Raw genomic sequence first — 27,742 nt, 5'->3', positions numbered from 1 at the left:
ATGTAGGTGAAGGATCAAAACTGGAAAAACTGTCAACAAACCTTTTCTCATTGACTTTTTTATATTATATTTATTTTTTTTACAACTGCTCTCTGAAAAGTTGGATTATGTGAAAACTTTATGTTAAGAAAGAAAAATTGACTAATAATATTACTGACAAAGAATGTAAAATTTCAGAAGAAAAACTCAACATATTTTACAAAAATATGAGTACCTATTGAAACATACATCTGTAGTTTTTAAGGAATTACCTGATTTATTGATTGATTTCAATTTGTTTTAAATAGATATGAAGACTTTGTTGATCTTTTATTGATATAAAGTTAATTCAAAGTTTTTCAGTTGACTTGAAGAATTAAAACTGCATTGAACAAATACTTTGTCCATGATTTGTACATTTTTCAATGATGAAGTGATTTAAATCAATGATTTTTTTTTTAAAAAAAAATATGGTGATTTAAATCGCGATTTAATCACGATTTAAATCAACGTGATTTTAAATCCGCCAACCTGCACAATGGAAGTGAGTATTTTTTAAAGGGGATGGTCCAGGCTGAAAATATTTATGATTAAATAGAGTAAAATTCACAGAGCAAGTTGCTGAAAATTTCGTCAAAATCAAATAACAAATAACGAAGTTATTGCATTTTAAAGTTTATCAATATTTTGTGAAAACAGTTTCACATCATCATGAATATTCATTAGGTGGGCTGATGATGTCACATACCCACTTTCCTCCTTCTTATGTTATTACATGAAATCATAAATGTTTCATTTTTTTTATGTATGTGCCAATGATGTGTCTCCATTATGATGAAATAAGTTGCGGCAATAAGTAACTATCAGTTGTCAATCCATTGTTTTAGTTCTTTGCAGAAAATATTTGAATAAACCTAATTTCATATAATAAAATACAAAAGAACAAGTGGTGATATGACATCATCAGCCCACCTAATGAATATTCAGAAAGACATGCCTAGAACTGTTTCACCAGAATAATGCAAATTTTTAAAATTCAATAACTTTGTTATTTGTAATCCGATTTGGATCAAATTTTCAGCATTTTGCTTTGTGAATTTTACTCATTTAGGATTATAAATATCTCCAGCCTGGACCATCCCTTTAAGGCTAATAATTCTCCATCACATATGTGATACTTGTGAGCTGCTCCATACAAAGTCTAAGATACACCATTACCAGTCAGGTGTTGCTTCAGATGTTTCACAATTTCCTATAGTATATACAGCTCTACAACCCTCCCCCCCCCCATAAAAAAAGTAAATAAATAAAAAAAAAACACCAGAACAGTTAAACAGTACAAGGGGGAATGAACATTTTCTTTTTCTCTTTCTTGAACATACATGTACAAGCCATACACTTCTTTATTTTCTTCTCAACTCTTCTGTCCTCCCTCCCCCCCCAAAAAAAAAAAAAAAATCCATCAGATGCTGCACATTCCCAAACTACATATATCTTGATAAAGCATGGAAGAAGCAAATCTGTTTATTGTTTGATCTTCCTCATACCTTCCACACTTTAAATATCTGTAATCTAAATCTCTGTATAAACCACATGAGAATGTTAGTATTCAGCAGTCAACTTACCAATGATGCCCTTCTTGATCTTCGACTCATCTTTTCAAATGGAGGGCTAAGGCTGTATTTTTCGATGAAGTGTTCAGGAAGACGCATATCAACGGGCAGGGATAGCCTCTTGGAGATATCCTTTAACACAAAATAATATATCACTTTTTTTACAATCAGAGTAGTCAATTATCATCTCTCATATCAATTATACCACTTGTTTAATGTCTCAGTTACATGCTACATTTTTCAAGTTAACTGTTAAAAGCTTACACACAATGTACAAACAAGTATTAAATGGAGGACACAATTTATCCATAATAAAAATATGAAAAAATTGCCCAAGGGTGAGAACTCTGCTCAGTGTTGGTTTTTCATTTACACTGGTATTTTTTCTGAAACAATTAGCATCCTCCTATACAACAAAACTTAGCTATTGATTGTAGGACTAGTTTCCTGCTATATTACATAGAATAAGTGTAATCATGGTAAGAGTCCACTGAACAGTCAATATCTATGCTCTGTGTTATGGGGTCATGATGTGTAACATACTAAGTTGTTCACAGGAAGGTCTGGGATTGTGGAAAAATATAATAGTAAAGTTGAATTGACTTTCTAATGAACATGAACTTCCAAAGTAAAGAATCATGCATTATTGGAGATCAAATATGGGGAATTCTCATTAGTACTAAAAAGACCGATCTAAATAGGATGTACTTTATATTGTAAATAATATAACAAACTTTTGACAAGCATAATGACCATGTATACTTGGGTTCTCCCCTTTTTTTTCCTTTCCCTATCAGTAATACTATTTTTGTTAACTTTCATACATCTGCAAGAAAAATTCTGTCAAAGCACCATGAACAATAGGAACATCACATCCTCAGTTCTTTAACTTTACCTCACTAAATCTCCTATGTAGCCTTCCAGGTCTATGTCGTCTTCTGACTGGGGTGTGACTCTCATCTGATGCTCCTGACGTCTGGTCACTCTCTCCATCAGAGCTACGTAATCGTGTCACTATCTCTGCATTTTCATAGAAATGAAATCAAAATGGATTCATGTCAAACAGGATAGAATAATGCAAGGTAGAAGTGATCTTTATACTTGATTCTGGTGAACTTTACGTGAGAGCGAGGATGAAACCAGAATGACAAGATAGGCATCTCAATGACTCAACTACGATGCATATCTCACTCCCAATGATCATAAAGTTATCTGCACAATTTCTCAAGCATCATTGTAACATGGAAACAATATTAGCACTTCTTTAGAATTTCAATAAAGATACAATGGTTTGAAATAACAAATCACGTTTACCAGGATGTAAGCAGAAATTAAACCTTTTCCAAGACATCTTGGCTCAATACTGCAAGTCCAGAGAAATTTACATAAAATGTGAAAGTTCTTGAAGCCTTTGAAGTAATTTGTGAAGTATGTATGGCTTTATCACTAGCCATGGTAATTTCTATTTTTTACAAGGAATCCATACAAAATTCCGGTCTATGATGTGTAATTAGCTTTCATCCAAATTTCAAAACAGGATATAACAACTATATGGAGTGAGCTGACAACCATGAAAGAGTTTTTTTTTTAATAAAAAATACTACCAATAATGCAGACATGTTTATTATGTAACTTTTCTGCAGAGTGAACCTTGCTAACACTAAACCAGAAGCTTCTTGAGGTGATATGATTTTTCATCCTTTGTACATTTTATATAACAACTGAAAATAAATAAATGAATGGAAAAACAATGAATGAGCAAGCTAACATTAGGTACATATGATTACAGAGTTGTCATGGTTTAGTGATCTGACTTCCATCTTTCAATCAAAGGGTCATGGCTTCAAATCCCAGTCATATGTCAGTTTTCTTTGAAAAGCAATTCTGCTGCACTCAAACCAGGTGAGGTGAATGAGAACCCACATTCGACAGGATTAATTTCTTGAAATTAACAAACACTGAGAACAGCAGCTGAAGCTCAAACCAGAATAAACAAATACATGAATAGTGAACATTTAAATCTATAGACAGCACTAGATAAGCAGCACTATATTACTCACCAACAAGATAAATCATTTTCTCTTTAGATATTCCTTCTACAGCTGTATATTTAACAAATATCAGGATACAACATCAATAGTTTTCTTAAGAAATACAGCTAATTCTACGAACGTGTCCTGGCAAAGTACAATCTGATTCTCTCTCCTAGGTTGTACCTTCTACTTGATAATCTGGTTCTATCGCAAACTTTCTTCTATTAACTTGTACTACAAAGGCAAGTAAAATAGGAGTCAGCAGGAGTTTGCATGGTTGACATTTTTAACATTCTTTAAAAACTTGCTGCATTAAAGGTCAAGTCCACCCCAGAAAGAGTTGACTTAAAGAGAAATGCCAGTAGTTGCAGTAAACACTGATTTCATGAGAAAGTCTGTAAAACCAGGCTTAATTGTCAGTATATCATCGAGAATCTAGATCTGGTACAGTTACATAAACTGAACATTGTGAAATCTTGAAATCTACGCTGAAAAATGTTCACACTGAAGATCACCAACACAGATGGGCACACGTGGGACAGTGTATTATTATTGCTGGAAGAAAGACCTGATGGAAGTGACAGAATCCACGCTTATTTTGCTGATTTCTCAGCAATTACACAATTTCTTCCAGAATCCTTTGGCACATATTTTTTATTCAGACACTTGGGTGGTCATTATATTAGATTCTGTAAAAAGTCATTTTGAGATCGTTACCAAAACTGGAATTTATCTTTAAATTGATAAAGTGATCAGACACATTATTTCATCTCCCCTTTTCTAATGAAAAATATTTTTCATTTATCATGTTTTATTTAAACATTGAATTCAGGGAATTTATATTTCAAGATATAAGGGGGAGCTGCTCGCACTTCGTGTCAAAAATAAGGAACTTTCAAACTTGAAATTAAACCAGATATCAGAATACGAGCCTCTGTATCTAAAAACAAAAAATGACATATTTTACCTCCAAATATCAAAGTGCATATATTATATCAAAATTCAATGTAGAAAACCAAATTGATTTGCAACTAATCCAGTCAGGACAAGAACAATCACTACAAGGAAATATCACCTTTTTTTCAACAACAAAAAAATGGTACAGTAAGGACTCCTTTATAGAACTAAAAGATGTTTTTCTTCTTCATCATTACAAACAACTGCACATTATAAACAATGCAATAAAGAGTCCATGACAACTAAGAAACTGACATGTCAGTAATAAATGAAGGTTGACGCACTGTTGTTTACTCATTGCATTGCTGACCTATGGGTAAACTGGCCTATCGCGCCATTAATTATGGTACACATTGCAATGTAATACACCAACGTGATAACCATACATGAGTTTACGTCATATACATGTACGGGAATCAAGATCCGGTGCATGTAAACTTGTAATGTAAACTTACATATTGTATCTTTGTGAAATTGTAAAATCTTAGCTCAAAACCAATAATTCTAAACATCACTTACACACATATGTAGGGCAGTATATTAAAGGTCAAGTTCACCCCCAGAAAATTGTTGATTTGAATCTATAGAGAAAATTCAAATGAGCATAACCCTGAAAATTTCATCAAAATTGGATGTAAAATAAGAAAGTTATGGCATTTTTAAATTCCGCTTATTTTTCACAAACCAGTCATTTGCACAAATCAGTGATATGCTAATGAGAGAGTCGATGATATCCCTCACTCACCATTTCTTTTTAATTTTATTGTTTGAATTATACATTATTTAGATTTTTACAAATTTGACAATAAACTGTTATAATAATGGTAATTCCACATGTTCAGGGAGGAATAAAGTTTTGCTTCCCATGACAATAAGAAAAATAGAATTTCTCATATTTTTTATATAATAAAATACAAAAGAAATAGTGAGTAGGTGACATCATCAGTCTGCTCATTTACATACCTACCAGAATGTGCATATACTCGGTATGCCTAACTGTTCTGTAAATTAAGTGAAACTTTGAATTTCCACAATCTATTACCCACATCCCTTTTGCTGCTTTAACTCTTTGTACGTTAAAGGAATGATTGACTTTATGAAGCTTTGGAAAAAATTCTCAGTGCAAGCAATGTTTCAAGAGGTAACCCTATCAGGTGGTTCCAGTTTGACCTAAATGTTTGTATACAACATTCACTGCAAGAGAAAAAAATCTTAGATCCTGGATAAAGTAAACAATCCCTTTATAAAAAAAACAGACTACATTGTATAGAAGAAAATTATGCAACAGGTCCATGTATCGTAATATCAGATCACTGGTTTTAGAATGGTCTTTTATTAAAGATTTTTTCCCCATTGCCTTCAAATCCACCATGCACAGTTTAAAGTACATGTACACAGAAGTACAGAGTGTACATTGCAGGAATGTTTAAGATCTATGTCCTTTTCTCTGAATAGATATAAAGGCTTATAAAACACTTTAATGGTAAATGGTGTCCTGATATTGAATCTGAGTAAAATGCTCTTATTCAATTTAGCTTGGTAATTCTATCATCCTCTATCTATATGAAAGTAAAACCCAGACATCTGATGGAGACCACTAATGAACAGACACAAACAATCTACTCTTCCATTTCATTCTTAAAAACAATCTTAAAGGTCAACAATGTTTTAATTTTGATTTATTGATTGCTATGTAGTCTTTAGACAAGGTCCTATGTCTGATATGACATTCATATAAAAGTACAGAGGAATAGTAAAAAGAGACAAATCACTCAAACCTGTGCGAACTGACATGACAGCCATACATGTACATTTGTAGCCTTTAGAACCCTAGGTTTAATTGCTCTTTTCCCTGGTTTAAATTTACTACCAGAGAGGCAGGGCTAAGCCAATCAGTGAGTATATCTTTCGCATCAAGGAACTCCTCAATACAGTTCTAAACGAACATTTATGCGTCTGATGAATGATCTATGGAACATTTCTTCTGCATTTAATATGCAACTCTGGCACATATTCCACGCTCAGAAATTTTTTTTAAACATAACCATTGGAGCGCCTCTGGATGTTTTGACACCTGCATTACGGGATTCAATATAGCAGCAGTGCTGACTTTAAAAACTAAAATAATTCACAAAAAACACCATTCATGATACAATAATACATCCACTGACCATAAATGACATTTGACCTTGATCATGTGACCTAATCAAGTGATACTTGATTACCCCTACGCCCATAATTCATAAACTATATCCATAAACTTTTAAAGTTATGACAGCAATTTAATAATTACCTCCAACATGGCCAAAATTCATTGACCTTAAATGACCTTTAACCTTGGTCATGTGACCTGAAACTCGCACCGGATGTTCAGTGATACTTGATTACTCATACCTTTAAGTTTTACAACTCAGATCCATATAAAGTTATAAATATGGTAATTCAACAAATACCTCCCAACTTGACAAAAGTTCATTGACCTTGGTCATGTGACTTGAAACTCGCACAGGATATTCAGTGATACTTGATACTTGTTTTATGAACTAGACCAATACAATTTCCGAGTTATGATGGTAATTCAACAAATATCCCCAAAATGGCCAAAGTTCATTGACCTTAATTACATACACCTCTGACCTTGGTCATGTGACCTGAAACTCCAAAGGATGTTCAGTAATACTTGATTACTCTCATGTCCAAGTTTCATGAATCAGATCCATAGACTTTCAAAGTTATGATGGTAATTCAACAAATACCCTCAACTTCAGTTGGCCAAAGTTCATTGACCTTAAATGACCTTTGACCTTGGTCATGTGTCCTGAAACTCCACAAGATGTTCAGTGATACTTAATTACGCTAATGTCCAGGTTTTATGAATCAGATCCATAAACTTTCAAAGTTATCCTGGTAATTCAACAAATACCCCCAACTTGGCCAAAGTCCATTGACCCTAAATGACCTTTGACCCTGGTTATGTGAATTGAAACTCAGGCAGGATGTTCAGTAATATCACATTTATGGCCAAGTTTCATGAACTAGGTCCATACACTTTCTAAGTTATGATGACATTTCAAAAACTTAACCTTAGGTTAAGATTTCGATATTGACTCCCCCAACATGGTCTAAGTTCATTGACCCTAAATGACCTTTGACCTCGATCATATGACTTAAAACTAACTCAGGCATGATCAGTAATACTTGATAACCCTTATGGCCATGTTTCATGAACTGCGGTAGGTCCATATACTTTCTAAGTTATGATGACATTTCAAAAACTTAACCTCAAGTTCAGATTTCGATATTGACTCCCCCAACATGGTCTAAGTTCATTGACCCTAAATGACCTTTAACCTTAGTCACGTGACCTGAAACGAAGGCAGGATATTCAGTAATACTTTAACATTATGTTCATGAAAAATGAACTCGGTCCATATACTTTCTAAGTTATGCTGTCATTTCAAAACTTAACCTTCGGTTAAGATTTGATGTTGACAATGCCGCCATCGGAAAAGCGGTGCCTATAGTCTCAGTCTGCTACGCAGGCGAGACAAAAACCCCCCCCAAAAAAAATACAAATATATTATATTCATTAAAAAGAGAAACAAATATGCCCACAAAGAAACAGCTAATTCATATAAAAAAAGAACAAATGTAAACCAAAAAAAAAAGGAACGAATGACATCTCTCCCCCAATCTCTCTCATTTTTTTTCTCCAACCAAACAAAAATACATCTACAAAAAAGAAAACTATGAGCACTTCTATTCCTTTAAAAGTTTTTTTCTGGTGATATAATTGGACAGCTATTTCAAGCCTAGGATGATGCAAAAAGAAATCTATATAAAGCTTTACGATGCAGGTGATAAGAGACTCAATTTGACAACTTCATTAAGAGATAATTGATCACATGAGATTTGTAACTTGTCAAAACAGATGGCATTAAACAAAAAGGCTTGTATATCTTCACTCCTTCAGGCAAAATAATGTTTTGAATCTAAGTTCACTAATCAATTATTCATGCTGAAGGAGATGCTAACATGAACAGGATAGCTTATGAATATTCAATGACTTTGTTGGGGCCTTGAAAGGGAGAACATTTTGGTTTGTACTCAATTTTGGTGATTTTTTTTTCTTTTTTAATAATAAACTAAAGTATGACGAAAAACTATATAGTTTGAATTAAAAGAAACTTCCATATTCATATTGAAAGTAATGTAGCCATTTCAAAATCAAATCTCGATATAAAGACATGTCTTTTATACTGATCAATGTTATTTACATGTAATTTAAATGACCACTTTAATGCAAAGAAGCATCTCTTCCTTTGTTATGTTTCTTCCCAGTTAAATCCAATTCCAGTGATCAGTAATTTTTCTTTAACAAAGCTCTCTTTTACACCTGTCTGAATCCTGACAATTGCTGATCCCTACAAATATAGATCTGCATTGCCCAATCAACCAATACCAAAAGTATCATCTGTTTTCTTACCCCACCCCACCCCCATCAGTGTGACATTAGTTATTTTTGCTCCAGAATCCATCGCTCTTGTGCCAGTCACAATCTGAAATTCTGATGGACGTTGGAAATCTGACCAACACACGATCAAATAACAATCCATGAATTCTATGTTCTCAACAATTAAAATGCCTTACACAGAAACAGGTACCAAATCTATTTTCCAAAACCATAATTAAAGAGATGGGTATTAGGATTAGAGGGTCAAATCACCTCACTTTCCCTTTTCTGTGCAATTTCTCTTACAAACGAGGTCACCATAAAATGCATTATTTGTCAGCACAGATGGCACTTTTGAAATTTCTAGACTACACAGAGATTCCATGCACCTACTGCAATGAGGCAAACAAGCTTGCATTAATTATTTGCAACCACCATTCCCTGGCGACGGCACCAAGGAATCAAGACAAGAAAATTAAAGAATACAACATGCCAATTACGCTCCCATTGTTGATTTCATTGACAGAATAAAAGGAATAGTTTTTTATTGTCAGATTAATTTTGTCATATAATATGTCAGATTTAATTATGTATTATTCTACTGTCATTAGAACACCAAAATAAGAAAAACATTACTAGAATCTGATCGTGCCAGACAGATTCATTCCAGGATGCTGTTCACTCGGACCTAGGCATAGACATGGGCTTCTATTAATGGGTAACCAGCATCCATGACCATAAAAATGTTCTCAAGTCTAGTTTTGTACGACCCTAACTCAGGAACATATCTGTCACCCTTCAGATGTACGTCATGATGAGAGGCATAGGAGGGTTAAGGGTGTTAGAGCTGAATGAATGCATGAAAAGACTTCAAACAAACCAAATACAGTGCGACCTCTCTTATCCGGCCTCCCCTTATCCGGCTCTCTCTATTATCCAAACGTACACTTGCCAAGATTTTTTTTTCAATTCAATCTAGTACGTGAGTAAATGAGATTGCAATCTAAACTCGATCCTCTACGTTAACTCCCTTTGATTACATATATTTTCCAATATAGTCTACCTAAAACATTATTTTTCATGAAAATATCTCACCCAAATCACCAAAAGAACTTAGGCATGATAATTTTCCAGGAAACTGTGGCGCAGTGCAAACATTTCATCACGTTCTCTTTTTGTTTCCCGGGAAAAACACATGTCTCGCTAGCTAACTTTAGGCCTCAATACAGACAGCGCCATCTATCATGTTTAAGCCTACAGTCAGTAGAACAATGGCTGACATTGCGAAGCTGCGATAGCCGCCGCGATGATCTAATTGTAAAACTTAATTGCATCTAGTCATTCATTCTCTTTCTTTCGAGGTATGCTCAATTTATATCTCAATTATTTGAGCAGGTAAATTATCCAACAGTTTTTGCCACCAATTGATTTTATTTCTGTAAAAATACCGCCTATAATTTGCACTGATACTGCAGTGAATACTGTCTGTGTATGCCCACTAAATAGATTACATGCAGCTACTACCGCGGAGGCAGCTGCGTGTATTTAATATTGGGTCTCCCAGATCTAGATAAATCCCTTATCTGGATAGGTGCTGGTCCCAACGTGTCCGGATGAGAGGTCGGACTGTAAAGAATACATTAGATATCTGATGAAGAAAATTGAATTTTTGCTCTCTTTATTCTTTACTGAATTCACCAAAAACTCACTTCCTGAAAGATAATGTGTATTGCTGAAAAATTAGCAGAATAAGGATGGTATTTCATTTATTTGTTAGGGCCTTTTCCAAGCAATAAAAATACAGTTTGTGTTGCCAATCTTCAGTGTAATTGCTTAGATTTCATGATTAAACAGAGTTCACTTTACATGTATGTGTACCAGATCTAGATCTAGGATGACATGGTGACAATTAACCTTGGCTTTACAGACTTTCTCATCTTGTCTTGTCTTGTCTTGTGATTACTGCACTTGAACGCCTCAAGGAGGCTATAGACGTGCAGGCCATTCATGCAATCGCTGCCGCTATATACTTCTTTTAGTTAGCTGTTTCTTAAATGCAGCTAGGTCAGATGCATTTTTAGTAGTGGGAGAAAGTGAATTCCACTCTACAATTGTACGTTTTACTAATCCAGCTAATTGAGTTTCACAAGACCTACCTCTTCTAAATCCATGTTGATTTTCACAGAGTATGGAGTGGTTATCAAAATGTTGCATAATATTAGTATAAATTATGTGTTTGAGTTGTTTGCATAAAATACAAGTCAAAGAGACAGGTCTGTAATTTTGTGGAAGTGTCCTGTCACCCTTTTTGAATATAGGGGAGACATTGGCATTCAGCCACTCTTTGGGTAAGTCCCCGGTTACAATTGATTTTTGATAGATTATCTGTAGGATAGGTGCTACGCTTGAAGCACATTCCTTGAGAACTCTAGATGGAATATTATCTGGACCTGAAGCTTTATTAACTTTAAGATTTTTCAGAAGCTTTTCAACACCCTTAACAGTAACTGTAATGTCTGGCATATCAGGTACAGAACTATTGTCTAAATTTGACATAAAAGAGAGATCCTCCTGTGTGAAAACAGAACTGATCATTCAGTGCTTGAGCTTTGGATTTTGCATCAGAATGTACATGTCCTTCGGTCTTTAGAGAAGATACACCAAATACATGTACATCTCTGTTCAAAGTAAAACCAAATACATCTCTGTTCAAAGAGATTGATCTGACACACTTTATCAGACATTCCTCTGACAAACGAATTCATGCAAAATAAATAGGTTGTCAACATACAAATTTGTGACTTTATTTATACTCATATCCATACCTTCTTTTGTGCCATTAGTATTGCCATTTGTTGTACCATTTGTACAGTGTGTGCCATTCTCTTCAATGCTCATACTTTCCGTCAGCTCTGAAAGTGAGTCCTCAATAACGGAGTTGCTGCGGAAAGACTGTGACAGGCGTCTCTTTAATCGCTTCATATTGTTTTAGTGTTTATCACCTCAAGCCACCAGAGAATACCTGTGACCAGCTAGAAGTACATACAGGGAACTCCTGAGTGATTGGATGTCTGGCCTTGTGATGACTTGATCATCAACTGATCAGTAACATATACACACAGAGAACTTGTGGGTGAGTGGACTTCTGGCCTTCCTTACGATGACACAATCATCAACTGACTGTGGGATTATCAACTGAAGCTGTAATTGATCCAGGAGATATCTTGCACTGTCTTGAGCTATCCTGCACTATTATTCTCTTTCCTGATGATCCATGCAATCTTGATGAGGTTTAGGCTGGTTACTCTAGGGCCAATGCTGCACATGGATGTGATGTACAGAAGACATCATTTTGTGTCCAGCTGCTCTACATGTATGGAGATTGTGATTATTCTCAGCTGATGGAAAAGTAAAATTGAAAAGAATAAAAAAAACATTAGGTGGTGAACATTCATGAGTATTCAGCAAGGAGTTTATGTAACTACTCAACTCGGTGAACTACAAGCTAGTAAAGGTTATATATATACTGAAATTTTTAGCCTATTTCATCTTGAAAAATGTTTTTATACCAAAAATCAAACTAAATTTTTGGGGAACTTTAACAAAACCTAAGGAGCCAAGTAAAATGAATTTTTATCTGACTTTCTGGATGTAGGGCCTATTTTTTTAAAATTATCTGTCAAACACCTTCAACATCATTATCAACATCTTCCCACATATTGATTTTTGTGTCTAGTCAACCAAAATTGATTCACAATACAAGAGCAAGTGGTTTATCCAATATAATACACGCGTAACATAAAATGAAACCATTCCTACAACACGCAAGCTTATTACCCGTCAAATGTGAAAATAATAATATTCAGTTCCTGCACAGCATATAACACATATCATGTAACTTCTCTATGACCCCGATCTCATTACACTTTCTAAAACTAGTTTACTGAAAACTGGTTCAGGAAACCAGTTTGGAAGATAGCTTTGCTAGCGTTCCCATTTGATCACCCGAAAGTACAGCGAAAGTACGTACAGCGATCTTGTTGCTATGGGAACGCTCTCAGCGGGGTGACATGTTTCGCGCGAAATTTGAAACAGGTGCATAGGCATTCTACACACAGTGTGCAGAGTAGCGCGCTCAAAATGGGTGAAGATCGCTTCCCGAAGAACGGTTGTGTCCTCACTTACACAGAAACCAGTTTAATGAGGCAAAGCGATCTTGAAAACTACAATGCGAGGTGGTTTTATGAACCGGTTTGGAAGATCGTTTTGACCATTCTCATTACACGTTAAATTATACCCTTTTCATAAACCTATCCTCCAATTAGCCGCCTAAGAGTAATGCGGATAATTCAATAAAAATTGCGTTCACAAACTCCGAAAATAAGCGGCATTATTTTTACGAGCGCCCGTCCTGAAAAAGGCGGATAATCGTCATGACAACTGGACACGCCCCCTCCGATGCGGTTGTTAGAAAAGGGGTGACCTTGTGACCGCACCATGGCAATTATCCGCATTATTTGGAAATGCGTTCATAAACTCAAAATCTTGTCCCGATGCTGCTATTATGCGGATAATAGCAGCATCAAAATAATGCGAATAACTCTGGTCCTCCTCCAATTTTACGACCAAATTATGCTATTAGCCGCATAATTGAGTTTATGAAAGGGGTATTAGTTTCCACTAAACTAGTTTCCAGTAAACTAGTTTTAGGAAGGTATTGAAAGCGTTGTCTATGAGCTTCCAAGGGGACCCTGGCTTTAGCCTAGCGCATGTCCAACATTGTAGTCGATTCTACATTCCTCTCCAAATTGTAGATCTCAGATAGTCCAGCAATATACATGCAAGAGTTGTTTAAATTTAACTTCTCATTAACAATTGACAAGTCTTTTCTAATAATGACACAAATCCAGCTCCTCAGTAGATTTTACAATACAGATGGATTACCAACATGTTTGTTATGATAATTCCTTGAATACATGACAGCTTGACAGCACAACTCCATAACAAGATTCCTACACCAAAAAATCACCATTGAACACAATGTTATTTCTCACATCATTTTGAAAATAGATGACAAGAACGGGTCTGTCTTACATCCATAAACATACAAATATATTCTTGCTCCTTAAAAGGAATACTTCAACAATACAGCAAGTTCGAGCATCTGAAAAGATTTGCCTAGCTATGACGTCCCTGCTAATGCTCCCTGGTTGTTAATGAACCACGTCTGTATAACGGCCGTCGCTCATTACCTGGAAATTAGTGCTAAACAGGAGGAAAGACACTGCAACCTGTCCGGTTATATAGCCATGTATACAAAGTTCTACACACATCCATGCGTCAATGCATCTCCATGCCAGGCAATAGAAGTAGACTATGAGTCACCTCATAACACTAGACAGCAGACTTGACTGAACGTTCAGTTCATTTGTTGATATTGAGTGGGCACTGACTGTGTGCTCAAGAGGGAAAAATAAAATGAATTGCATGAATGATAGACATAAAAAAAAAGAGCTAGATAACCAAATCAAGGTTTCAGTTACTTTCAGTCCACACAGAAACTAGAGTACAGATTCTACATATATCTGTATTGTGTTTGTGTATGAACAGTTATTGAAGAAGTTGAGGAAAGTGGTATTAGGATATAAAAACATGTGCTGAATGAAAGGAATATTTGAGTTGTGGTCGATATTAGACATGTAGTCTACAGAGAACTCAGGGTAGATATTCCTGTTTGTTTCAGCACTTGCACAACCTACATGTGTATTACAGTTCATACATAAAAATAAAACTTTCTGTGATAGAACTACATGTAGCTTGATTTTGAAAGGCACAATATCATTTTGCCCTGAATGATAGAGTGAATCATACATGTACACCCCCCCCCCCACATACTAATAAAACAGAGAATACTACAACGTACAACTTATAGTTAAAAAAAATAATAATCTGTACATGTACTGTACATGATCCAAAATTAAAATTTAAAATAATGTTACAAACTTGGGTTGGATATGTACATGTACATGTCAAAAGTGGTGTCCTGTCATACATTTGATTTTTTTTCAAAACCTTTACTTTGTCAAGAAAGCTTAACATTTGTTTGAACATACAAGAAAAACATATAGTACACAATTTCTTTGAAATTTATCACCATTACAAATGATGGAATGTTCTAAGGGTGTGTTAAATGTCGAGTTTAAAATTCAAACCACCACATGAATCATGATTGAAAACTAAAAACACAATAAACGGTGCACTGTTAAGTGCAGAAAATATAAAGCTGTTTATATTACCGCTTTCATTAGAGCAGGTGTATTGCGCTGTTTGACCCATTACAAAGAAAGGTCAATTTGGCACCTGCTCGTGTACGCTTCCACTGCTGCACGAGCAAATGTAAAGCCGCTTCAAATCTCAATCGTGTTAAATGTCGCATTTGCGATGCTGAAGGTCGTAAAATCTTATGTAACACATCTTTTTTCGGCATTTAAATTTTTCTCAGAATCATGATTTGAAAGACATTTACATGTACGTTTACGATTCGAAATAGAATACATTGAACACAACCTTTGTTTCTCATTATATTGTGTTCTGTAATCACATATTCAATCATGATTCATGTTGCTGTTCAAATTTTGAAACCAACATTGAACACACCCTAATACCCTTTTTACACATGATTTTCTTAGCCCCGAACTATCGCTAACCCCGTACTATTTTTTTTTCTTTTCACACATGCCAAATTGTTATTGCTAACCCCGGATAAGGAATGCTTGCTTTTCACACACGAAACTCGCTAACCCCGGACTAGTGGTAGCTCATGCTTTAAATACATTTGTCGATCATTTGTAGTACTTCACTCGTACACTTTTACACACGCTGAAATTTCCTTAACCCCGTACTATAGGTGGGGCTAAATTGCCATTTAGCCCCACCTATTGTACGGGGTTAAGGTTAGCCCACTTTTGTTTTACACAAGCGATCTTAACCCCGTACTATCGCTCTTAGCACCGCAATTGCTGGGATAACCCTGCTTTTTTGCAGGGCCAAATAATCCCGTACTATAAAAGGTGGGGTTAGCCGACTTTGCAAAAATGCTGTGTAAAAAGAAAGTGGGCTAAGCTTAACCCGTACTATAGGTGGGGCTAAATGGCAATTTAGCCCCACCTATAGTATGGGGTTAAGGAAATTCTAGCGTGTGTAAAAAGGGTAATAAGTGTACTATTAGCTTCCTCCAAGTAGAAGTCTTCCACCTGCTTTTGGGAGACCATCTGTAAGAGCATTTCCTATCGCCAGAGATAGCTTCCTCTGTCTTTGCCCAAATCCTTTAGTTTTGGACTACAATTTAATACCAATTTGCTGTGTATAATCACAGTTTAAAAAATGCTTCATCATAGATGAACAAAGAGAAAGGATGATGAATGTATAATTTACTAGTATAAACAAGAAAATATTAAAACTAGGCAGGCGCAATGGTATCCAGCACTTGAGTTTGCACCCCTATGATGGGGTGAATGTTCTATTTTTGGTCAATTTGATGTCCAAAATGTTCTCATAGGCATTTTTTTTTAATGTGATTTAGATCATACTACATAGGCCTACATCAAATAAAATGAATAATAATCCATTCAGATGAAGTGAATAAAATTCAAATAGATTGAGACTGAGAGTGATATTCACTTTATAATGAGTGAATTACAACCATTTATGGTGAAATTTGTGTCTACATGTAACATTTCGTTGGCGGTCTTCCGAACCGTCATATCACACATACAACGGGGCAAACCCATTTCAGAGAAAATCGACTTCAATGTTTACTATAATTTTCATACATTAATAGTTCCCCAGCCTTAAAACATATTCATTGCTAGAAAAATACATGGTTGGAAAGACCAAGACAATTGCTTGACAATGGTATCCTTACTTTTACACATAGGATCAGAGAAAATATCGCAAAAGAGCTACATGCTTGTAATTTAGGTTTGAGCGGTTCAGATTTCCCCCATAAAAAAAACGCCATGCGGAATACAACAACCCTGACCGCTATTTCAATGCGCTCGGTCAGTCAAAACGTTGTATCGCTTTTCACATGCAAAGTCAATGCAGAGCAGATTTTCAGAACATGAAAAATACTTGTTTAGGGTACTTTTTGAAACCCAATGGTCATGCATGGTATCCACTTGTCAATGGAAGTGCCCCTCCCCCTGGCACAAATCAGTATGATTTAATATTTTTCATATCACTATAATCACTTTGGCAATACACTTTTATAATAATGACCTGTCTACATCTATATTGCTCACTCATTTTCTATTTATGAGATAAGAAAGCTTCAACTTTACTTATACATGTCAATGTAATTCCACCTAATGCTTTGCTTGTATAAATAGAAATAGACACCAGCGGTATAAATGCAGAAATCCGTCAAACATTGTTAATGATCAACCAACATCCGGAGAGTGGTTAAGGGAACTCCAGAATGGACTAGAATAGAATACCCATGAGAAATGGCAAGGATTTACCACGGAGTGAAGAGGTGTATGAACTACATACTATGTAAAGCATATTATAAATATGGATGTAAGATTAATGTGCAGACAGTAGAGTGATAGGATGCTGGAAGAGAAATATGGAGAAAGAGAAGAGACAAAATTAATTAAGGGCATGGAAGATAATACGAGTTAGAAGGCGCTTCCACACCCACTCAATCCTAAGAATATATCCATCAATTATGAGAACTTTTCGGGACGGAAAATCTAGTGCTGCTACACCAACAGATATACACAAAGAGCTGGTTCCAAAAGGTACTATATCCCATTTCTATGTAATTTCTTGATTTCGGACTACATGTATACCTCAAGACCCATCTTTAAATAAAAGTGTTAACTTTCATTCTTAAAACAGAAATATATTGCCAATAAAAAAATTTGAGAATTATATATCAAATTAAAGAAGAGAATAAGAAGAACACGATGGTTTGCTTCAGTTATCATGAAGAACAATTACATAATAATCCCACATCAATACATTTCAAATGATATATAATTAGACCATATTCAAATCTATATAGTTATAGTTCTCCTTTGAAAACATCTATAAAAATATCACTTTCCAGCAGATGCCTACATATTGGTGGTTCAAAACAAATTATGTATTTTCCTCCAAAGGACATTTGTATTAAATGTACTTGCTTCAAGATACTCGTGTGTACTACACAAATCACTGATGAAGAGATGAATGCTGATAAGTTGAATATTCATGGTAAAACCCTGAGCAGTCAAAAGGGCTTTTATTTCATATTATTTTCAACATATTTTGTATTAAGCTGAAAAATGACTACTTATTGCCTCAGTTGCATTATCAATAGACAGCCTTTCCGCTCCACTCCTACCTTCTGACAAAAGGGGAAAACCTAGTGAAGAGTAACAAAGGCAATGTATTGATTCTTGTCAAGGGGATTAATGAATATCTCCTTCAAGATCCACAAAGGATAAAAAAGAAACTCACTATGTGGATCAGTTTTATGTAAACAAAAAAGATCACAGATAGCTACACCATGCAGTAGTTGTGCTTTGAGACTGTACCACTCAACATGGGCCTTTAATGCAGTGCTTCCTCATTTCCAGTGGGTCTGAAAGATTGGAGCAGAAGCAACGGATTACTTACTTTCTGTGAAGAAATTCATATTACTCCTTACAACACCACCTTTATCAATAATAAAGAAGCTGATAAAAGATTCATACTGTCAAACTAATCAAATGAAAATAATAAATCAATTAAAATTAAAAGGGAAAAGACCTTGGGTATCTCATGGCACAATAGCGAATAAAAAACATAGAGACACTCAGGAAGAACCAAGATCGATAGGTCTACACAATATTTTTTTATTAAAGAAAACCCTTTAAGGCCTATAACTATTTAAGTAAATAAATCATAGACTTATAACAGGAAGAAGCCCATCTATGCAAGTGAGAATTCACAAAAATGAAATTAAACTACACTGTTCACAACATATGCATGTACATTTATTCCAATCCTTGTAAATGCCAGTCTAAATTACTTCTTGAATCCATGTACATGTATCTATCTCTACACGTAATCTTAATAAGAAATCATGTAATGATGCTTATAATACCCTGATTCTCTGATAAATTTGTGCTGTTTTCTCACTCTCTAGCTAGCTTGATCTCAACTCTTACTCTTGTTACTGGATAGCCCTATATCTACATGTAGTTCTGCTTCACATGTTCATGCGATGAATGACTAAATTCATGAAGTAAAATAAATACACATAACCAAAGATGAGCGAAATCACTTTTCAAATAAAAAGAAGAGCAAAGATCATCTTCCATGCAAACACATACTTTAAGCTGGTTCTCAAATGGCATACTGTAGATGCTCTTGTCTTTGCACAGGAACAATAGTGATAAACTAGCACTATGATGCCATTCCATTTTAATGTTCAGGAAAAGTATGCATGTTCATATTAAAGCACCAGTACATTGTTTCAATGGGGAATTTTCAGATTCTGTCCTTTTTATAGGCCACTTGGATTATCAAGAGTATAGGATTCTGAAATTGATTACACACACTATCAAAGAGTTTGGGGGAATTTTCTTTGTCTTTGCTAAATAGGTGATAACCAAAAGAAACTCCTCTGGCAGTCTTGCCAGCATTACACACTTCATTGAAAATGACTACAGAATAATCACCCCCCCCCAAAAAAAAAAAACAATTTTCAAACAGAGCTGGGAAAAACCAAATTCATTTGATAATAAAACCACAGGTTCATTGATCTCAAATGACCCTTGACATTTGGCTCTTGACCTGAAATTAAAAATGTCAATGTGCTGATACATTGTACCTGATAACTATTATATGACAGTTTTATGGAATAGAAGCTCATATTTCAAAATTATTTTGAAAATTCAAACTCTTAACCGTGGTTACAGTTTTTTTTTTATAAATGATGAAAAATTAAATGGTAAAAATTCATACACCCTACGACCTTTGATTTTGATCATGTTAGCTGCATCTAATGTCGGATGAAATTGATATTTGATCACCTTATTTTGAGGAGGCAAATAAGGTCTCCTGACTCCAGTGTTTAACGCTCATTAACATGCAATTGAGATTGGTTAGTTCTAATATTATGTAGGTCTACTGTAGACCTAGTATTAGACATCTAATCATATTTATCCTGCTATGCATTAAAATGATATGATTGGAATTATAAAAAAGGTGGCCTTATTTATCTCACTCTCCCCTACTTCTAAAGTCATTAAGACACTTCAAAAACATAGTCTTGGTTATGATTTGACCAAAACTATGCCATCATCGCTGTTGGAAAAGCGACGCCAACATGAACATGTAGTCTCTCACTGCTATGCAGTCAAGACAAAAACTATAACAATTAAATTCCTGATTTTGTTCCTGACTCATTCAAATACATTCTAGTTTTCTGCTTTGACTTTGCCCTTCAGTTGCAGATGGGGAAATCTTCATATTTTCCCAGTATCTTGTCAACTATTAGGCCTCCGTGGTGGTGTGCCCGAAAAAAGGCTAAATAAATCACCTCCAGACCGTCATCACAGAAACACTGTGACCATACTTTATATTTATCAATACTTAAAAAGCTTTTAACTGGATGAGTACCACTTATCAACCTCAGTAAACATACATATGTCACTACATGTAGGATCTCTACGAAATGCTACATGTCTACATTGCAAAACAGATGAAAATACATGATCAAAGATTGATAGAAGAAAAACAAAAGAAGACTTAAAACTAACATGAATGACAGAAAAGAAGGGAAGGGGGAAATAAAGAATCAAAGAAGGAGCTAAGAAATTAAGAGGGAAGATGACACTCTGACAATACTTGTTTATTTCTTGTTCCTTTTTATATTTATTTTTTGGGGTATTTTTTAGATCTTTGTCATACAAACTGATAAAGATGAAAAATGCAAGGCATAATCGATGTTGTGTCTCGCGATTTGCAAAGGGCAGGTAACAGAATTGTATTAAAAGTGAATTATTTGGGATGGAATAACATTTGTCATAAGAGTCTTGCATGTAAAGTTTAACGTTGAACTTGACCTGAAAATTACTTTTGACCTCACCATGTGACCTCCGACTGCAGCACAACATGCAGGTCCCCAAGTATATTTACCATCCAAGTTTTACTGAAAAGTGACTTATAGTTGCAGAGTCAGGTGTCATAAGAGAGTCTCGCATGCAGAATTTAACGTTGACCTGGAAATGCCCTTTGACCTTACCATGTGACCTCTGACTGCAGCATAACATGAAGTTCCCCCAAGTACATTCACGGATCCACCATCTACATGTAGGTTTGGTTGAAAAGTGACTTAAGGTTGCAGAATTAGGTGTCATAAGAGTCTTGCATGTAAACTTTAATGTTGACCTGGAAATGACCTTTGACCTTATGTGATCTCAGACTGCAGCATAACATGCAGTTCCCCCAAGTACATCTACCATCTAAGGGTGTGTTTATGCTTCCATTGCGAGGACAGAATCAGCGATTTCAAACTTCGATTCAAAACGCCGATCGTAAACGTGGTTCTGGGAGTGCTGTTTATGCTTAACTTTTCAGAGCAAATCATGATCTCCAGCTGGCTTTGCATCGTAAAGCGAGGTCAAATTGGGCGCGCCTTTTTTCGAAAGTTTTTTCCGATTGTTGTTATTACGTGGAGATTAGCATGGAGCAATACGACTGTATTGCCCGCGGATTTTCATCTCACCGGAAGCATGTACCAAATGACGTCATTTAAACACGTTTACGATCGTGGTTCTGTTTATACTTCCCCAGAAAGCCTGATTCTGGTCAAACGACGTTTACAAACGCACCTTTTTGTGAGTTTACGATCGGCGTTTTGAAACAGCGTTTAAATGAAAGTAAGCATGGACGCAACCGTGTTTTGGACTAACCACGTTTGGAAACGCTGATACTGGCCTGAAAAGTGGAAGCATAAACACGGCCTAAGGTTGGTTGAAAAGTGACTTAAGGTTGCAGAGTTAGGTGTCATAAGAGAGTCTTGCATGTAAACTATAACATTGACCTGGAAATTACTTTTGACCTTATGTGACCTCAGACTGCAGCATACACTGTAGCATGAAAATCCCCCAAGTACATTTACCATCTAAGTTTGGTTGAAAAGTGACTTAAAGTTGCAGAGTTATGTGTCATAAAGATTGTGACGGACGGACAGATGCCAGATGGATGACATTTGGATCCCTAAATCTCGCCTTCACCTCTGGTGGGCAAGACAAAAATAAACCAAAGAAATAGATCTTTTATAGGTGAGAGAAAAAATACATGAAAGTTGATAGAAAAGAAGGAAAAAAATGAAATACAGAAGTGTTGGAAGGAGAAAACTAAGAAATAAAGAGGAAAAGAAAAAGAATACAAAGGGACAAAAACAGAAAAAGGGAATTGATGGACAATCATACTTTGCAGAAGTTACTGCAAGTTTGTTGTGATTTAAATAGTCCTCTCTTTCATTACCTAATGTTTTAAATAATGACAAACAGCATCCCATGTTTGCCTATCTGATATAACTGTTCAATACCGAGTAGATCTATACAGAGTATATACTACCTAAACAACAATGTCAAACTAGTATAGGAAGGGAAGTCTGTGGACAAATATTGTTGGGTTAACTGTTCAATAACTACAACATTTGACCAGATGATGTCAGTACCAAATATTTCAGAGTGGCTAACAACAAAATAACCCCCCCCCCTCTAAACAATCCACTTCTCTTTCAAGAAAAAAAAAACCTGTTTTAAAAACATAGAGCACATGTAAATGACCCAACCAGACAACACCTTTAACACTTCAATTTATTCCTCATTTAGATGGGTTGCAACATTCATTGATCCTTGGCTGTACTGCTGCATCGCTTGTTTCCTTGGTAACAATACTCAAATATAGTCTGATCAGTTGAAGATCACAAGCGAGTCGTTCATCACCCTCTCAATCTCAGATGTTGTGGGGGAAACGTGAGTGATATCCTACATGTATAATTTCAATTTAATCAATTGTAGACAGATCTATGTATGCAGAGAAGGATGTGGTTATCACACAAATGTTTTTTTATTAGAGGCTTAGTCCCACTGCACTTACAGATATAGAGAGGATGTAAAACGGAAAAGAATCTTGTCATCCGTTGGAAAACGTTATGTATCTTATATTTGCAAACATGTTTCATACGCTCTATATCCATTGAGCATCCATCGTCTGTGATTTCATTGTTTGCCCATTTTGTCCATTGTCTGGAGCAAATGAAAATGGATGGAGCCAACCCGAAATTTTCCTTGTCCACTGTATCCGTTATGAATACATTTTGTGTCCTTTGGACCAGGCTTTTAGTTAGTATGACTGTAGTTGAAGTGATTTCTATACCGGTACCAATCATATCTTATCAATACAGCCTTACATACAAACTGGGTACATAACAGTTTTTATTTCAAGTTCAATGATTCAAATGTCACAATTAAGGCTATTTAAACTAAGTAATCACTAGACTAGAAATTTGACATGTCCAAAGGACACAGATGCCCCCGCTTAACGAGATCAGATTTTCATTCAATATGATTGAACTTAATATCGTGCAGAAACCAATATGCATATACATAATGAACAAATACAGACCTTAGAACCAACTCGCATATATAATGAGCTGTGACCTTCGACCTGCGGACTCCAAATTCAAACTTAGCCTGTATTTTGGTGTCATCTACCTACACACAAAAAATTTCTAAAATCCATTAAATTAAAAAATTTTCGAGTTATTGCGTGGAAACCAACTCGCATGTTTAATGAGCTGTGACCTTTGACCAGCAGACTCTGAATTCGAACTTAGCCTGTATTTTGGCATGATCTACACACCCAAATATTTTTAATCTGTTGAATATTTGTTGAGTTATTGCACGCTTCGTCTCCAAGGGCATAAAAATATAATTGAACCCCAATTTCAGTCACAGGAGTTTTTTGAATGGGGAAACGCAACCATATTTGTTATTATTTAAACCAGTTAAATGAAATCAAACAGAACATGTTTATTTAAAGCATACATACTGTATCTAGTTTTACGATGTGGATGAGCACTTGTGTACATGATAAATAATAGTCATGCACCATGTAGACCAGGTAAAACATAATTTTTCATTTCAGGGGCTATTTTTCAAGCCAAGCTACCATGCCTACATGTATATCTGCAACTTGCTCTTTCAGTGTATGGGGATTTTCCAGGCAAAATTTCCCCAAGCCCCTGTATATATTTCCCTGATGTAGGCAAACTGTAATACATGTACATTGTATGAAAGGCATCTTTAATCTGTTATGAATACATGTAGATTTACAGTAAAGAAAGATTTCAAGATTCAAGATTCAACTTTTCGTTTGTAATGTGAATGCAGTCAATAAAACAATCATACATGAAATTGCCAATATGGAAGCACAGATTGATAATGGGTATCTAAAAAATCATTAGAAATGTCAACTTCTCTTTTTCAGAAGTATTTAAATTCATGCACCTAAAAAACATGAAGTATGATTTCATGCCATTATGAATACTTTCATTCCATTCTTTTTTTCAATCTTCAAAAGATTAATAGTATCTCATTTAAATTAATTAGACCTTTAACTCAGGAACCAAATCAAAGTCAAAGAAAACACATTTACAGATGAACTTCAGATTATTCATGTGCTGAATTCACAATGTATTTAAGCCTATTCCTACAGTGACATTGTCTTTGTAATTCAGCATGTATACAGGTACGTCAGAGGTGGACAAACTTCAGAACTTCTCTTTTCTTTCATAATAAAAAACTCAATACATGATAATTCAAATCTATTCATGTGTAAGCTTATGTATAAATTGACAGGAATATTGAACTTAAGCCAGGATCTTTTTAATAATGAGCCATCATTGTAGCATAAAACTAGTTGATGTACAGGAATATTATCTTATAATGGACTCCTTACAATGAATTTATTTGGGTCCTTTTCTATATTATCCTACTAGGCTGTAACTAGGTCAGACATGTTCAAGTTACCTGTAAACGAGACTTCATTACAATTCACAACCACATGGCACTATTTCCAATTTATACTTGATACAAACAGAACTATGTTACTAGACTTGACCTTGTTTTAAAATTGGACAATGATGGATAATATGAATGTAAACGCTAACCCCCCCTAGCTTATAGAATTTTTGCTTGTACCTAATCATTACCTCCCCATAATTTTCCTTGTGTTACATGTATGTCTTAAATGAGTATGACATCAATGGAGCAGAAGCTAGCAACATTGCAAAAAAAAAATCCTTCCTTGGCTCACATCAGAATTGGGAAGCTGCTAATATTTTTTTGTGGAGAGTACAGACTACTCTTTATAATTTATTTATATATTAATGGATTTGTTTACAACATCATAATTGTGCATATTAGGGGAGTGCTTGCTTGTACTATGTACATGTATCCTCTTCACATCAGCCCATATTAAAGTGTACATAATTAATCTCCTTTCAATCCTAAAATTGGCAACAATATGTCTTGCCATACAAACACCTAGCTTGAAAAAATAATAAAAAGCATGTCAAAATGGACAAAATAGCCTAGCAGGCTATGATTTTATCGCCTCTACATGTATCTGAACGCAGTCTTGGTCCAATCAGGGCTTAACTATTATGGTTTATCATCAGCGTGTTGCTGCCTGGTGCTCAGAGACAAGAGGTGTCAATATCACTCTATCTGTAAATAAACCATGTATATCCCTGGCTGTGGAGGTTCACAACTTTACTTAATAAGCAAGCAGCCAGCTGATAGCGTAATTGAGTGCCAATGCCAATCCAGTATATACTGAAACCACATACCCTTGTCAGAATCAATTTGAAACAGTGAATCTGAACTACATGTAGAAGACTATATCCTATCCCCCTAAATTCTTCTTTTTTATTATTGTCAATTTCCAGTATAATCCATCTATCCATCCAACTATTCATCTGCATATATCTATCTTTGTATCTTTTTAAAGTGCTAATCTTTCTCTCCATTCATACAAAAATATAATCTATCTATCTACATCTAGATTAGTCTTCGGACTTTGAAACAGAGGGTCGTGGGTTCGAATCCCAGCCATGGCGTAATTTCCTTCAGCAAGAAATTTATCCACACTGTGCTGCACTCAACCCAGGTGAGATGAATGGGTACCCGGTAGGAAGAAATTCCTTGAATGCTTTGAGCACCTAGGCAGCCCAGCTAAAGCCGGGGTAATAATAATAGCAGGGCCCGCTGGGAGAACAGTTTTCGGAACTGAAGCGGCTTCCCTGGGTAAATATACCTGTATTATTAGGTGATCTGTCAATCGACAGATCAACTATTAATTTCGTACGAATTTTCTTTTTTCTTTATTTCTTTATTTATTTTTATTTTTCCGCCCTTTTCTTGTTAGTACTAAATCTCCAAATCTACATCATCAATTATCTTCAAAATATCATCAGATATGGGGACTTATCATGTGATGTGTATAAAGCAAGTTCAAGGTCAAAAGGTCATCATGACGTCATCTAGACGCCATTTTGTAAAATCACATTATCAATCATATCTTCATTATCAATGATCAAAAATTAACAATATTTACAGCACATTAACTTCAGGTCAAGGGTCAACCGCCCACGTCATCAAAGGTCATGTAAAGGTCACGACGTGCGCGTATGCGCGCGTCAAAATTTTAAAATGCTCAAAATCACTTTTTGACCAAAACAGAGTACGAATCAGGTCATTTTAAGCATTTCAAAAATTTGCGCGCGCGCACGGTTACGCGCGCGTTCCCGCGCGTAACGGCACTATAAAACATAGGATCGCCATTTTTTTCATATCAATGCACCGATAATATAATTCTGAACAATTTGATACCTTGATCAACCTTCTACGACAAGTAATAAAGGAATTAGCCTCCATCAAAGTTTACAGCACGCGCGCGCGCGCGCACTAACCATAGACAATATATGTGCAAAAACATGCCTATACAAACTTCATTATAGCTCTTAAAGTAGTCCGTTGACCCCCATTTTTTTTTCATATTCGAATAGAGTATGGATGGGAGATGTGATTTCATGTCACATTTGACCCGAAATTTTATCATGACGTCATCAAAATGGCGTCGGAACTCAAAATTCCCATTTTGCTACTTATGACGTCATCGTAATTATGCAAATTTGACTCTAACTCTGTTAATATTGGTCAATTTTTGCTCAGTTTTTTTCTACGTTGTAGCTGAGGACATACTCTTTCTATTGTGATGGGTATATTTACATTTTAAGGATCGGATCATCCTGAAAAATGGCAAGTTATAGAGGCATGTCATTTTCGCTCATTTTGTGTGCAATCTCTATGGGAAATGACTTTTTCTCAAAACTGGATTTTACATTCCTCTATTTCGCGAGCCATATCTCCATTTCTATTTGTTGGTTTTCTCTGAGCTTGGAGTATGTTGTAGCTGAGATTGTAAGCTATCGCAAGTGTGGTCTTCATTTTCCGATCAGATGCCGGGATCATGCCCGTATTTCACTTGCAATATTGGATTTCAGATCCTCTTGTTTTGCTTATGTGTAAAGTCTATGGGAAGTGTGTAGCTCAATGGGTAAGGCATCAGACTTGCGTCCTTAGGGTCCACGG

General features: G+C 35.4%; 1 protein-coding gene across 2 annotated transcripts in view; it reads right to left on the bottom strand.

The window, feature by feature from the left end:
- Positions 1-1,460: 1,460 nt before the first annotated feature.
- Positions 1,461-27,742, bottom strand: part of LOC121410010 (cyclin-dependent kinase 17-like) — a 32,957-nt gene continuing 6,675 nt past the window's right edge. Inside the window, exons 1-4 of one of the 2 annotated variants that reach the window (XM_041601821.1) lie at positions 14,288-14,431; positions 11,861-12,433; positions 2,488-2,612; positions 1,461-1,724 (exon numbers count right to left, since the gene is read on the bottom strand). In XM_041601821.1, coding sequence (XP_041457755.1) covers positions 1,596-1,724; positions 2,488-2,612; positions 11,861-12,017 — 411 coding nt within the window. In that variant the 5' untranslated portion in view covers positions 12,018-12,433; positions 14,288-14,431 and the 3' untranslated portion in view covers positions 1,461-1,595. Of the gene's footprint in view, positions 1,725-2,487; positions 2,613-11,860; positions 12,434-14,287; positions 14,432-27,742 lie in introns of those variants that run through there. The other variant, XM_041601820.1, reaches the window with a different exon arrangement.

Source organism: Lytechinus variegatus, chromosome 3, assembly GCF_018143015.1.
Source record: "Lytechinus variegatus isolate NC3 chromosome 3, Lvar_3.0, whole genome shotgun sequence".
Lineage (NCBI taxonomy): Eukaryota > Metazoa > Echinodermata > Echinoidea > Temnopleuroida > Toxopneustidae > Lytechinus > Lytechinus variegatus.
Note: the sequence above shows the minus strand (reverse complement) of the source record. Positions and strands in the feature narration are given on the sequence as shown.